The sequence below is a fragment of the Dipodomys ordii genome, unplaced genomic scaffold (assembly GCF_000151885.1).
Source record: "Dipodomys ordii isolate 6190 unplaced genomic scaffold, Dord_2.0 Scaffold288, whole genome shotgun sequence".
NCBI classification, from domain to species: domain Eukaryota; kingdom Metazoa; phylum Chordata; class Mammalia; order Rodentia; family Heteromyidae; genus Dipodomys; species Dipodomys ordii.
Window position 1 is genome coordinate 101,595 of NW_012267504.1, and position 14,615 is coordinate 116,209.

General features: G+C 37.6%; 1 protein-coding gene across 1 annotated transcript in view; it reads left to right on the top strand.

Moving 5' to 3' along the window:
- The window catches only part of LOC106001335 (vomeronasal type-2 receptor 116-like), a 29,183-nt gene that overhangs the window by 7,308 nt on the left and 7,260 nt on the right, over positions 1-14,615 (top strand). Inside the window, exon 2 of the mRNA XM_013036451.1 lies at positions 7,544-7,832. Coding sequence (XP_012891905.1) covers positions 7,544-7,832 — 289 coding nt within the window. The remainder of the gene's footprint in view (positions 1-7,543; positions 7,833-14,615) is intronic.

The following is a 14,615-nucleotide window of genomic DNA, read 5'->3' on the forward strand; positions in this document are numbered from 1 at the left end:
TGTTTGATCATGGTGTATGATTTTTTGGATGAATTGTTGAAGTCGATTGGGCAAAATTTTGTTGAGAAGTTTTGCATCGATGTTCATCAAAGAAATGATTCTATAGTTCTCTTTCTTTGATGAGTCCCTGGCTTGTTTTGGGATGATGGTCACGATGATTTCATAGAAAGTGTTTGGTAGAGAATTTTCATTTTTAATTTCATTGAAGATTTGGAGGAGTATTGGTGGGAGTTCTGCTCTGAAGGCCTTGTAGAATTTAGCTGTAATTCATCCGATCATGGGATTTTCTTGAGTGGGAGGTCTCTTATTGCTGTTTCTATTTAGATGCTTGATATGGGTGTGTTAAGTTGGTTTAAACCATCTTGGTTAATTTTTGACATGTCAATATTTGCTAGAAATTCTGTGTGGCTTAATTAGAGAATTAAGTCCATTAATATTGAGAATTAAGATTGAGAGGTGTTTGGTAATTTCTGCCATGTTATCCACCTTCTTGGGGGCTGTGACAATTGGGTTTTTCTTATGATTCTGGGATTCTTTGTTTGCGGTTTGTTTCTTGGCCTTTATTGTGCTCTTGTTGGTTTTCTACGTGTAGGACATCTTTGAATATCTTTTGTAGAGCTGGTTTTGTGGAGCTATATTGCTGTAGTTCTTCTTTGCTATGGGAAGTTTTTATTTGATCTTCCCTTATGAAGGAGAGTTTAGCTGGGTACAGTATTCTTGGTTGATAGCTGTTTGTCTTTAGGGCATGGCATAAATCATTTCATGCTCTTCTTGCTTTAATTGTCCCTGCTGAGAACTCTGAAGTTATTCTAATTGGTTTCCCCTTTATAGGTGACTGATCTTTTATCCTTGATAGCTTTAAGGATCCTTTCCTTGGTCTGAATTGATCCTGTGCAGATTACAATGTGAAGGTGAGATGAGCAGTTCTGGTCTGGTCTATTTTGGGTTCTAAAGGCTTCCTGTTTCTGAATAGGCTTGTTTGCATGTTTGTGATGTTTTCTGCTAGGATCCTGTTAAATAAATTTCCTAGACCGTTAACTTCTGTCTGTAGGTGCTCCTCTATGACCGTTAGTCTCAGATTATGCCTTCTGATGGTATCTTGTAAATGTTGACTAGATCTATCATTTTTCTTGGATTTGTCTTGAATAGTTATCTGTTCTTGCTCTATAATAGCTAGGCTGTCTTCAATCCGAGAGACTTGATCTTCTGCATGGTGTAACCTACTGTCATGACGTTCTACTTGTTTTTTATTTTATTTTCTTCTAATTGGTCAGCTTTGATGGCTTGAAATTCGTTGTTGGAGCTTTGTTTTAGATCTTGTATGAACTTCTTTATTTCCTTAATTTGGTTTTCAGTGTTCATTCCCAAATCCCGTAATTCATTGGTTATGGTTTCATAGGATTCCCATTCAGCATTTCCTTTGTGGCCTACCTGTATTCCTTCATCTGTCTGTTTGTGGATTCCATGAAAGCCTCCATTAATCTTTGTCTATTCTCATCCCACTCATGCAATTCCTGTAATTATCCTTGATTATCTTCCTCTTGCTCATGAAGTTCCTGTAGTAATCTTTTGTTAGCTGCATCATGCTTGCAAAATTCCTATTTCAATTTTGGTTAGCCTCATCACACTCATACTTTCCCCTTTCCCACTCACACATTTCCCTATCAAGCTCACACAGAGTCCTTTGCAGGCTTTCAATCTTTTCATTCAGTAGTGTTTGTAGAGCATTTGGAAAACTCTCCTCTGGATTATTCATTAACTGCACTGTCACCTGATTAAAATGAGTGGGAGTTGAGATATCTGGACTTGCCATTTTTCTTGTGTTTCTCCAGCTTGTTCTGCCCATTTGGTATGAAAGAAAAACCAATTTCACCCCATAACTATTTTAAGGCAAGCATCAATCAGAGCCCTGTAGTTGCATAGATTGTTTGATGCAGTCAAAATGAGTACAGATACCTAGCTCAACAACCAACAACTATGGATTAATGGACTAAGAAGTCAAAGAAGGAGTCAGTAGATCACAAATTAATAGGTTAAGGGAGAATTGTGTGGAGAAAATAAGATTAGAGGAATGTGAGGTGGGAAAAGGAAAAAGGGAATTTAACAAAGACCTAAAACAGATAGAAGGAAGGGAGGAGAGAGATAAAGAAGCAAGGAAAGAGGAAAAATAAAATAAAAAATTTAAAAATGAAATACTTAAAATATAAAAATATAAAGAAATAATACTACTATTAATAGAGTTAAGGCTGAGAGTTTGTGAATTAAGTAATCAATTTCTGAATTAAGTGTGCACACTATGAAAGATAAGGTTTGATAATCGAAAACAGGTATATATCTGGGGATGAGTCAAATAGCAATTAAGTCACACAAAATAACCCCAAAAGGTCTAAAAGGGAAAAGAATAAAAAGAGTTTTTAAAAACACACACACATAAAAAAATGATGAAAAATAGAAAACAATTTTTTAAATTTAAAAATTAGGTAAAAGAGTTCTTCGACTTTTTTTTTTGGGGGGGGGGAATCTTGTGTCTCCTCTGTGTCCATAACCAGTCTCTTGCTCTGGCCAGGTCTTTGTTAATATCAAAGATGGAGTTCTTCTCTAGTGATGGGGGAGGTGCTACCTTCCCACCGCTGCTCTGTGAGAAAGAGTGAGGATGTCTTGGGGTAATCAGGTCTATCACTTGGTCCTGGGATATCCACAGTCTGTGACTATCTGTGATCAGCAGGATGAAGATTTCTGCTCCTGTCCATTCTTGCTGGCAGTGAGTAGATTCTGCTCCCACATTGCCTCTGACGCCTTTGCCTTGGGTTCTCTCTACTGACGTGGTGGCCCTGGTGAACACGTGCAAGTGGTCAAATCTATCTTCTTAACCAAGCTGCCCAGATGTTTCATCTCTGGCCAAACTTTCTGTACTATGATGGCACACTTGGTGTGACTCGCTAGCTTAGGACGTTTCATTGGAACACAAAAACTACTTTCTATGCGAGAATTTGTTTAGCCCCCAGCTTCTCCTCTGCCATCTTCTTCTGGACTCCCATATTATGGTCTTTTAATAAAGATTTTCAGGTGTTCCCATTCCCAGTAATTGTTCACAGATCATTTCTCATAATACCGTTATGTATTGGTTATGTTCCCTGAAGCTGCTTCTACAGTCTTTCCCCTTCACAGCATTCAGTAGTCAACAAATGAGCACGATACTAGTGGTTATTTCCAGTATATTACTTTTCATTATAGGTTTACATTTTTGATTCATAGGGGGCTTAAATGTATTTAATTGTAACAATTTATTTTGTAATGACAACAACTATACATGAAGATAAGGCTGAGAAGCAAACAAATGAAGAAGAGAAAATGAAAACGAAAACTTGAGGGTAGATTATGATCAAAGTCCATGAAGTGAATGTAAAGAAAGGTCATAAGTAAACTCTTCATACCAATAAACTCACACTAAATCTCTCAATTGTATTTTCTCTTCATTTCAAATATTGGATATCCAGTTTTACATTGTCCTCTATTGGAAAGTGGAAATATAGTTGCGAAGTTGATAATACTTTTCTTCTTCTAAGAAATAGGACAGCCTAAAAAAACTATAGAAAGAATCAACAAAACAAAGAGTTGGTTCTTTGAAAAAATTAACAAAATTGACAGACGCTTAGAAAATCTTATCAGAAAAAGAAGAGAACACACCAAAATAAATAAACTCAGAGAGAAAAATGGAAACATCACGACGGAAACAACCAAGTTTCAGAACATTTTAAGGGAAAACTTTATGCTAATAAGTTTGAAAACTTGTCAGAAATGGACCTTTTCCTAGCAAATATTGACATGCCAAAACTAAACAAGAGGAGTTAAAACAGCTTAACAGGCCCATATCAAGCATTGAAATAGAAACAGCAATAAGAGACCTCCCAGCTAAGAAAAGTCCAGGACCAGATGGTTTTACAGTGGAATTTTACACGGCCTTCAAAGCAGAGCTCAAACCAATACTCCTCCAACTCTTCAATGAAATTGAAAGAGACAATTCACTACCGAACTTATTCTATGAAGCCATTATAACCCTGATTCCAAAACCAGGCAGGGACTTATCAAAGAAAGAGAACTATAGACCTATTTCTTTGATAAACATTGATGCAAAACTCAACAAAATTTTGTCCAATCGACGTCAACAATTCATCCAAAAAATCATACACCACGATCAAACAGGATTCATTTCAGGGATGCAAAGCTGGTTCCCTATATGCCAATCAATTAATATTATTCAACACATCAACAGGAGCAAGGATAAGAACCACATGGTTATCTCAATAGATGCAGAAAAAGCATTCAACAAGATCCAACACCCCTTCATGATGAAGGTTTTGGAAAAATTAGGAATCCATGGAACATTCCTCAATACAATAAAGGCTGTATATGACAAACCTACAGCCAGCATTATACTCAATGGTGAAAAACTAAAGCCATTTCCTCTTAACTCAGGAACAAGACAAGGATGTCCACTCTCTCCACTTCTCTTCAACCTAGTATTAGAATGACTAGCTACAGCAATAAGACAAGATGCAGACATAAAGGGGATCCAAATAGGGAAAGAAAAAATAAAACTCTCCCTCTTTGCAGATGACATGATCTTGTACTTAAAGAATCCCATAGACTCCACTCCCAAATTACTCAAGCTGATTCAAAACTTTGGCAAAGTAGCAGGGTATAAAATTAACCCTGAAAAATCAATGGCTTTTCTGTATGTCAACAATGAGAAAAGTGGGGTTGAAATTAGGAAAGCAACTCCATTTGTAATAGCCCCACAAAAAATAAAATACCTAGGAATTAACTTAGCCAAAGAAGTGAAGGACCTCTATGATGAAAACTTTTAAAACTTGAAAAAGGAAACCAAAACAGAACTTAGAAAATGGGAAAAACTCCCATGCTCCTGGATTGGAAAGATTAACAAAGAAACAACTGCCCAATAAATAAGTGGGCTAATGACTTAAAGAGAAAATTTTCTGAAGAAGAAAGAAGGATGGCCAATAGACACATGAAGAAATGCTCAACCTCCCTAGCCATAAAAGAAATGCAAATCAAAACAACATTGAGATACCACCTCACCCCAGTTAGAATGGCAAAAATCAAGAACTCTAATAACAACAGATGCTGGAGGGGATGTGGACAGAAGAGAACCTTACTTCATTGTTGGTGGGAGCGTAAACCTTTTCAACCATTTTGGAAAGCAGTATGGAGGTTCCTCAAGACTCCACATAGAGCTCCCCTATGACCTAGCAGTCCCACTTTTGGGCATTTACCCAAATGTTTACAAACAAGACCACACTACAGCTACCAGCACGACTATGTTTATTGCAGCTAAGATATGGAAGCAACCCAGATGCCCCTCACTAGATGAATGGATCAAAAATGTGGTATATATACACAATGGAATTCTATGCCTCCATCAGAAAGAATGACATTGCCCCATTTTTTAGGAAATGGAAAGACTTGGAAAAATTATATTAAGTGAAGTAAGCCAGGCCCAAAGAAACATAGGTCCATGATTTCCCTTATTTGCAATATCTAGTATATGTATGAGTCAAGCAGAAAAGGTCAGATAAGGTGATGTTAGGAAAATGAACCCTAAGATATGTATTTTAAATGTTTTTTCTTTCATACATTTGTTTCTAACACAATTATAAGATTATTTCTTTGTTGCTTTGTATGTCCCTCCCCCACAGTAAAACCCCTGCTTTCACTGTATTTGATGCCAGTGTAATTTGTGGAAGGGAAGGGGAAAAACAAGTCGTTTAAATAAGATACAGGTGGACCTGTTGCAACAATGAGAAGTACAAGTTGTCATGTCAAAAACGAACTTTACAACTTGAGGGGGAGGATTGGGTGGGTGGTGAGGGAGGATGGGAAGGGTAAACAAAGGAGGAGGCTACAATGCTTGATAAGATATGTACTCACTATCTTGCTCATGTAATTGTAACCCCTCTGTACAGTATTTTCACAATAAAAAAAAGAAATAGGACTGCCTGTTGAAGATGAGATAGTGGACAGTTCAATTGATGTTGGTTTTCCTAAACTTGGTTTGTTATTGTCTCTCTTAGGACTTGAAATCAAGTACTGGGTGCTGTCACTGAGCTACTTGCTCTAGGCTAGCACTCTATCACATGAGCCACAGCTACACTTCCTGTGTTTTGCTAATTACTTGGAGATATGAGACTCATGGATTTTTTCTACTACAGCTGGCCCTGAAATGTGGTCCTGACATCTCAGCTTCGTAGCTAGCATTACGCTCAATGATACTGTTCTATCACTTGAGGATCAGTTCTATTTTGACTTTTTGGTGATTACCCAAGTCTCTTGGCTTTACTGCCCCTGGCTTGCTTCCACCTGTGATCCTCAAATCTCAGGCTTCTGATTGGACAGAATTGTAAGTGTGAACAACTGGTGCCCAGAGACACAGTTGCCAATTTCTAATAACCATTTCACACAATCTTTCTCTCCTTCACATATTCAGTTTTGCTTTTGCATTACTCTTCCACGTAAGCATCATTATTACTATGATTATTTTTAGTAATACTGAAGATTGAGCTTAGGGGCTTCATGCTTTCCTTAATCTTTTTTGTGCTCAAAGATAGTGCTTTTATCACTTGAGCAACAACTCCACTTCCAGTTTTCTTGTAAGTAAATTTGAGATAAGCATCTTACAGTCTTTCCGGCCAGTGCTGGCTTTTGGAGAGGGTAGAGATCTTTGATATTCTTACTTCCTGTATCCTTTCTTTTTCATTATTTCAATTTTCATATCTTGTGAAGGAAGTACTGATCATCAAGACATTTCCTAGCACTAAATTCACCATAGTGGCCTTGAAACAGGGATTTCAGCCTAAGGCTTTACTTTGTTACAACTCTCTTTCCATCCCCCTGTTTGGAAGCTCATCTCAAGAGTTTCTTGTAAAGTAGTGGAGGAGAGTAATATGGGAAACGACTATCTCTTGCAATTTGAAGCATTTTATTTACTTTCTTACATACATGATAATTAGGGTGTCTCTTGAGGCTTCTATTTTTTCTGGTACCTAGTGCAGAAAGAGTTGTTTGATGTGTTGGTTCTGCAAGGAAAACCACAGGCCTTCCTCACATGACACCTTGCTCTACCTTTGAAAGTTGATCTTAAATTGATACATTATCTAAATTAGCATGGTCTCTCAGATAACCATGTAACTTAAACCGAGTGGCTCAAAAAACAAAGACTTATTTTTCACACATGTGGTGCTAGTTATTCCAACATTAAAACAAAAAGAATACTTGGTGTCTCATGAAGATCCACTGAATGATTAATGGAGGGTTTCATTTTTTGGTGTGCTACCTGTGAAAGACAAAAATTAAGCCCTGTGGGATTTCATGTGGACATCATATTACTAATACCTCCTAAATGGTACAATTTTAAGCATATATACTTTGTAGAAAAACAAACATTGTATTGATTTGAAAGTTATTGCATTGATTTGCAGATAAGTTTTGGATTATTTTTGATGAATTTCTTTTGTCTCCTGTGCAGGTTTGTTTTCAAGTACTATCAGCTTGTCTTGGCCTTGGCTTTTGTTGTTGAAGAAATCAACAAGAATCCCAATCTTTTACACAACATGACTTTGGGATTTGATATCTACAGTGCTGATTTCAGAGCTTGGTCTGCGTTTGAGAATCCGTTTATTTGGCTTTCTGGGCAGAAGAAGATCCCCAACTACACCTGCATAGGAGAAAGGAATTTTGTAGCAGTGCTCGCAGGAACGTCAGGAATGACATCTGTGCAGATTGGAACACTGCTGGAACTCTACAGATTTCCACAGGTGAAGGCAAGACGGATGTGTAAGATGTCTACTTTGGTACCATTTTCAGATGTTATAAGAGAATGTTAGGAAAAATAGTAACATAAAAACATATGCAATTTTATAATGTCAAAAGCTGAGTAGTCCAACATACTCTATTATCCAGGTTCTCGTTGTTTAAGAGAGGATGGAAAATGTTGCAGAAAATGAAGGGATGACCATGACCATAGGGTTTGTTGAACAATTATGCAGAAAGCAAACAGGAAGAGGGAAATGACTTTAAAAATGTGAAGTTATTGAGTGAATAAAGTTAAGCATAGTAAAGCAAAATGGCTATGTTTTCTCTGATCTGTGGAAGTTGAATTAAAATATAAATATGAGGAGTCTCAGGAGGATGGCAGAGGAGAAGCTGGAGGCTAAACAAGCTCTCATATAGAAAGCAGTTTTAGTGCTCCGGTGAACAGTCCTAAACCAGAGAATCACACCAAGTGTGCCATCACAGAGAGTTAGGCCAGAGAGGGAAAACCCAGGCAAGGAGACAGATCTGAGCACTTGCCCGCAGCCATGGCTGCTGCAGTGGCAGCAGGGGCCGTAGCCGCCACACCTGCAACAGAGAGAATCTGGGACAAAGGCACCAGATACAGCAGACAAGCAGATTATACTCAACACCAGCAAGAACTGACAAGGATCAGATATCTTCATCCTGCCATTCGCAGACCCGAGAAGACCCAGGAACCAAGACACGGGCATGAGTAGAAGCCTCATATCCTCACTCCTTCTCAGGGAACAGAGGAGGGAAGGCCACCCCTCCCCTCCCACCACCAGAGTTCTCCATATTTGATAGTAACAAAGGCCTGGCTGAGCAGCTAGCTCAAACTGAGGCCTTGGAAGAAAACAAAAGAGTCATTTAGCAGATCACAGGAATCTAACCTGACCTGCCAGGCTCAAGCTCCACCCAAGGAAAAGTCACCCATCCCAGGCCTAGTAAGCTCTGCCAGTCCCTGGAGCTGCTTTCTTCACTGCATAAACAGAGCCAGAGGCTGCTCCTCCCTACAGCAGCCTTGACAATCAATTGAAATTCAGTAAACATAAACCCTGAGAAAGGCTCCAGGCTGGGCTCTGTGAGTGTCTCACAAGCTAGCTCCTCAGGGAAAAGCTGCTGTTTGCTGAAAGGCCTCAACATTACCCAGAACCTAGCCTCATCACAGCATCTCCAAACTAGAGGAAACAGCCATCTCCCTCTTTTGTGACACTCAAAGCAGATCTCCCTCCCATTGAACTAGCCTGGGAGGAGGATCAGAAATCCTGGGTCAAGCAGAGCATTTTTCTGCCTGCTTAAACAAACTGACTTAAGAAACCAATCAAGCCACAGGAAAATCAAATACCACAAGCAGACCAGAGACTCCACCAAGAGACTGGTTATGGACACAAGGGAGATACAGGATCTTCCCATCCCCCCCAAAAAAAAATCAAAGAACTCTTTTACAAAAAAGAGTTTATAAATTTTTTTCTAAAACTTTTTTAACTTTTAATTCTTAACTTAGAAAATTGTTTTCTATTAACATTTTTCCACTTATAATTTTTATTTTAGCGGTTTACGTGTGTGTGGTTTTTCTCTTTTTTGTTTCTTTTATTTATTTTTTTGTTTAGCTCTACTGACCTTTTGATCTTTTTTCTTTCTTTCTCATTCTTTTCACTTTTTCTTCTCTTTCATTCTTCTTTGCGTGACTTAATTGCTGATCTGCTCATCTTCAGATATAACCGTAGGCGAATATTAGACCTTATCCCCCATTGTGTATACAATTAATCCAGAAATTTATTACTCAATTCAAAACCTCTTAGACTTAAATTCCTTAATAGCAGTACTATCTCTTTATACCTATGTGATAGTTTAAGCATTTTATTTTTAAGTTTTTCACGTCTCCTTTCTATCCCTCCCCTTCTCTTATCCTATCCATGTTCTTCTCTGAATATTATGTTTTTATTTTTGCATATTTTTTAAGTGTTGCACTTTTTAATTTTTGTTTTTCTATTTTTTCTTGTCTCTTTTTTTTCTTTCTCTTTCTTCTTCTTTTTTCTTTCTCTCTACTATCATTCTATCCAAACTATATCCCGCTTTGAGATTAGGATTTAGTTAACTCTCCCTCTGCCTTTCCACATTCCTCTATTCCTATTTTTACCCACATCTCTCCCTAAACCTAATAATTTCTAGTTTGCCAAATTGTTCTTTGCAGTTTGTAGCCCATTAATACATAGTAGTTTGATGTTGAATAGATATATCTGTTGAACTAGATTGTATCTGCAGACTTTTAACTGTGCAACTACAGACTTTGGTTGATGCTTGCCTTAAAATAGTGTTTTAGCACAAAACTGGTGCTAAAACTGGTTTTTCAGAGCAAGCCTGAAAAACACAAGAAAAATTGCAAGTCTGGGATCTTAACTCCCACTCATGATAATCAGGGGACAGAACAGTAGAAAGTCTTGAAAACAGGCTAGACCATGCAGAAGATCGAATCTCGGGGATTGAAGATAGCCTAGATATAATAGAGGAAAAAACATACAACAATCCAAAACAAACCCAAGAAATATGATAGATCTATTCAACACTTGGAAGACACCATCAGAAGGCCTAATCTGAGGAAAATGGGTGAAGAGGAGCACCTAGAGACAGAAGTTAATGGTCTAGGAAATTTTTTTAACAGGATCCTATCAGAGAACTTCCAAAACATGCAAAAAGATAGGCCTATTCAGATACAAGAAGCTTTCAGAACTCCAAATAGACCAGACCAGAACAGGACATCCCATTGTCACATTATAATCCTCACAGGATCAATTCAGACCAAGGAAAAGATCCTTAAAACTGTTGAGAAAAGATCAGTCACTTATAAAGAGAACCCAATTAGAATCACCTCAGATTTCTCAGCAGAGACAATAAAAGCAAGAAGAACCTGGAATGCAGTATGCCATGCCTTACAGACAAACAACTCTCAACCAAGAATACTGTACCCAGCTAAACTCTCCTTCATAATCGAAGGGCAAATAAAAACTTTCCATAGCAAAGAAAAACTGAAACAATATATCTCCACCAAACTAGCCCTACAAAAGATTCTTAGAGATGTCCTACACATAGAAAACCAACAAGACCACAATAAAGACCAAGAAACCACACCCAAACTAAGAATCCAAGAACCATAGGAAGAACCCAGTTGCTGCAGCCCATAAGAAAGTGGATAAAATGGCAGGAACTCCCAAATACCTCTCAGTCCTATCTCTCAACATTAACAGACTTGACTCTCCAATTAAGCGACATAGACTGTCTAGTTGGATTAAAAGGCAAGATCCTTCTATTTGCTGCCTTCAGGATTCACACCTTGCCCATAAAAACAAACACATTTTCAATGTGAAAGGCTGGAACAAAATCTACCAAGCAAATGGCCCCCATAAACAGGTGGGAGTTGCAATCCTAATATCAGATAAAATAGACTTCAAATCAAAATTAGTGAGAAGAGATAAAGAAGGTCGCTACATACTAATTAAGGGATCTCTCCTTCAGGAAGATATTACAATCCTAAACATCTATTAGCCAAACAAGGGAGCACCCAAATTTATCCAAGAAATACTACTTTCCTCAAATCATACAGAGATCCAAAGACATTGATTGTTGGGGACTTTAACACATCACTATCCCCACTAGATAGATCAACTTGGCAAAAACTCAACAGAGAAAATGATGATCAAAACAGGTGCATAAATCAACAAGATTTAACAGACATCTACTGAATATTTCACCCAGTAGCATCAGAATACACGTTTTTCTCAGCATTACATGGAACATTTTCCAAAATAGACCACATTTTAGGCCAAAAACCAAACTTGTCCAAATTCATAAACATTGAAGTTATACATTGCATTCTCTCAGACCACAAAGGAATAAAATTAGAACTCAACACCAAAAGCCACCAGAAAGTTCTGTAACACATGGAGGCTGAACAACACACTGCGGAGTCACGAGTGGGTCATGAAAGAGATTAGAAAGGAAATTCAAATATTCATGATATTCAACAAAAATGAGCACACTAATTACCAGTTCCTCTGGTACACAGCAAAGGCAGTACTAAGGGGCAAGTTTATAGCTCTGAGTTCCTACATCAACAAATTGGAGAGCTGTGAAACCAACAATTTAATGAGACATCTGAGCCGCCTTGAAAAAAAGCAGCAAGGTAAACCCCAATCCAGTAGATGGAAAGAAATAATTAAAATTAAATCAAAATTAAACTAATTAGAATCCAAAAAAAATGAAGTAAGAATCAATGAAACAAAGTCTTTGTTCTTTGAAAAAATTAACAGATCCTTTACAAATCTAATCAGAAAAAGAGGAGAACACATCCAAATAAATAAACTCAGAGATGAGAATGGAAACATCACCACAGAAACAACCAAGATTCAGGACATTATAAGGGAATACTTCTCAAAACGTTATGCTAATAAGTTTGAGAACTTGGCAGAAATGGACCTTTTCCTAGCAAATATGGACATGTCAAAACTAAACAAAGATGCTTTAAACCATCTTAACATGCCCATATCAAGCATTGAAATAGAAACAGCAATAAGAGACCTCCCATCTGAGAAAAGCCCAGGCTCAGATAGTTTTACAGCGGAATTCTACAAGGCCTTCAAAGCAGAGCTCACACCAATACTCCTCCAACTCTTCAATAAAATTGAAAGAGAAAATTCACTACTGAACTTATTCTATGAAGCCATCATAACCCTCATCCAAAAACTAGGCAGGGGCTCATCAAAGAAAGAACAATAGACCCCTTTCTTTGATGAACATTGATGCAAAACTTCTCAACAAAATTTTTGTCAATTGCCTTCAACAAATCATCCAAAATAATCATACACCAGGATCAAACAGGTGCCATTTCACGGATGTAATGCTGGTTCAATATACACAAGTCAATTAATATAATTCATCACATCAACAGGACCAAGGATAAGAACCACATGGTTATCTCAATAAATGCAGAAAAAGCATTTGACAAGATCCAACACCCCTCTATGATGAAGGTTCTGGAAAACCTAGGAATTCAGGGATCATTCCTCAATACAATAAAGGCTGTATATGACCAACCTACAGCCAGCATTATGCTTAATGGTGAAAAACTAAAGACATTTCCTCTTAACTCGGGAATGAGACAAGAATGTGCACTCTCTCCACTTCTCTTCAATCTACTATTAGAATGTCTAGATACAGTAATAACACAACATGCAAACATAAAGGGGATCCAAATACAGAAAGAAGCAGTAAAACTCTCCCTCTTTGCAGATGACATGGTCTTGTATTTAAATAATCCCACAGACTCCACTCCTAAATAACTCAAACTGATTTAAAACTTTGACAAAGTAGCAGGGTATAAAATTAACCCTGAAAAATCAATGGCTTTTCTGTATGTCAACAATGAGAAAAGTATGGCTGAAATTAGGAAAGCATCTTCATTTGTAATAGCCTCACAAAAAATAAAATATTAGGAATTAACTTAACCAAAGAAGTGAAAGACCTCTATGTTGAAAACTTTAAAAACTTGAAAAAGGAAATCAAAAGAGAACTTAGAAAGTGGCAAAAACTCCCATGTTCCTGGATTGGAAAGATCAACATCGTGAAAATGACAATACTTCCCAAGGCTATCTACAAATTCAATGCGATACCTATCAAAATTCCAACCTCATTCTTCAAGGAAATAGAAGAGGCAGTCCAAAAATTCATATGAAAAAATAAAAGACCCCGAATAGCAAAAACGATCCTCAACAGAAAGAACAGTATTGGAGTGTTGGAGGAATATCAATACCAAATTTCAAACTCTACTACAAAGCCATAGTAATCAAAACAGCTTGGTACTGGCACAAGAACAGACCTCGGGACCAATGGAATAGAATTGAAAACCCAGAAATGAACCTACAGACTTATAGCCATCTAATCTTCAATAAGGGAGCTAAAAAAATAGAATGGAAGAAAGAAAGCCTCTTCAGTAAATGGTGCTAGCAAAATTAGTTAATCACTTTTAAAAAAAACTATAGCTAGATCCTTATATATCACCCTGCAGCAGAATCAACTCCAAATAGATCAAAGATCTCAGAATCAGAGCAGACACTCTGCAAACATTACAGGATGGAATAGGACAAACCCTAGGTCTCTTTGGCACAGGCAGAAATTTTCTAAATAGAGACCCAGAAACACAACAAATTAAAGAAAGGTTGGACAAATGGGATTGCATGAAATTGCAGAGCTTCTGCATGGCAAAGGACATAGCTAGCAAGATCAATAGAAAACCCGTGGATTTGGAGAAGATCTTCCCTAGCCATACAACAGACAATGGTATCATATCTAAAGTATACCTAGAACTCAAAAAATTAAATCAACCAACAGCAAATCTTCAAAGAAACAACTGCTCAATAAATACGTGGGCTAACGACTTAAAGAGAAACTTCTCTGAAGAGGAAAGAAGGATGGCCAATAGACACATGAAGAAATACTCAACCTCTCTAGCCATAAAAGAAATGCAAATCAAAACAACATTGAGCTACCACCTCAACCCAGTTAGAATGGCTATAATCAAGAACTAATAACAACAGATGCTTGAGGATTTGTGCACAGAAGGGAACCTTACTGCATTGTTGGTGGGAGTGTAAACTTGTTCAACCAATTTGGAAAGTAGTATGGCGGTTCCTCAAAAGACTCCACATAGAGCTCCCCTATGACCCAGCAATCCCACTTTTGGGCATTTACCCAAATGATCACAAACAAGA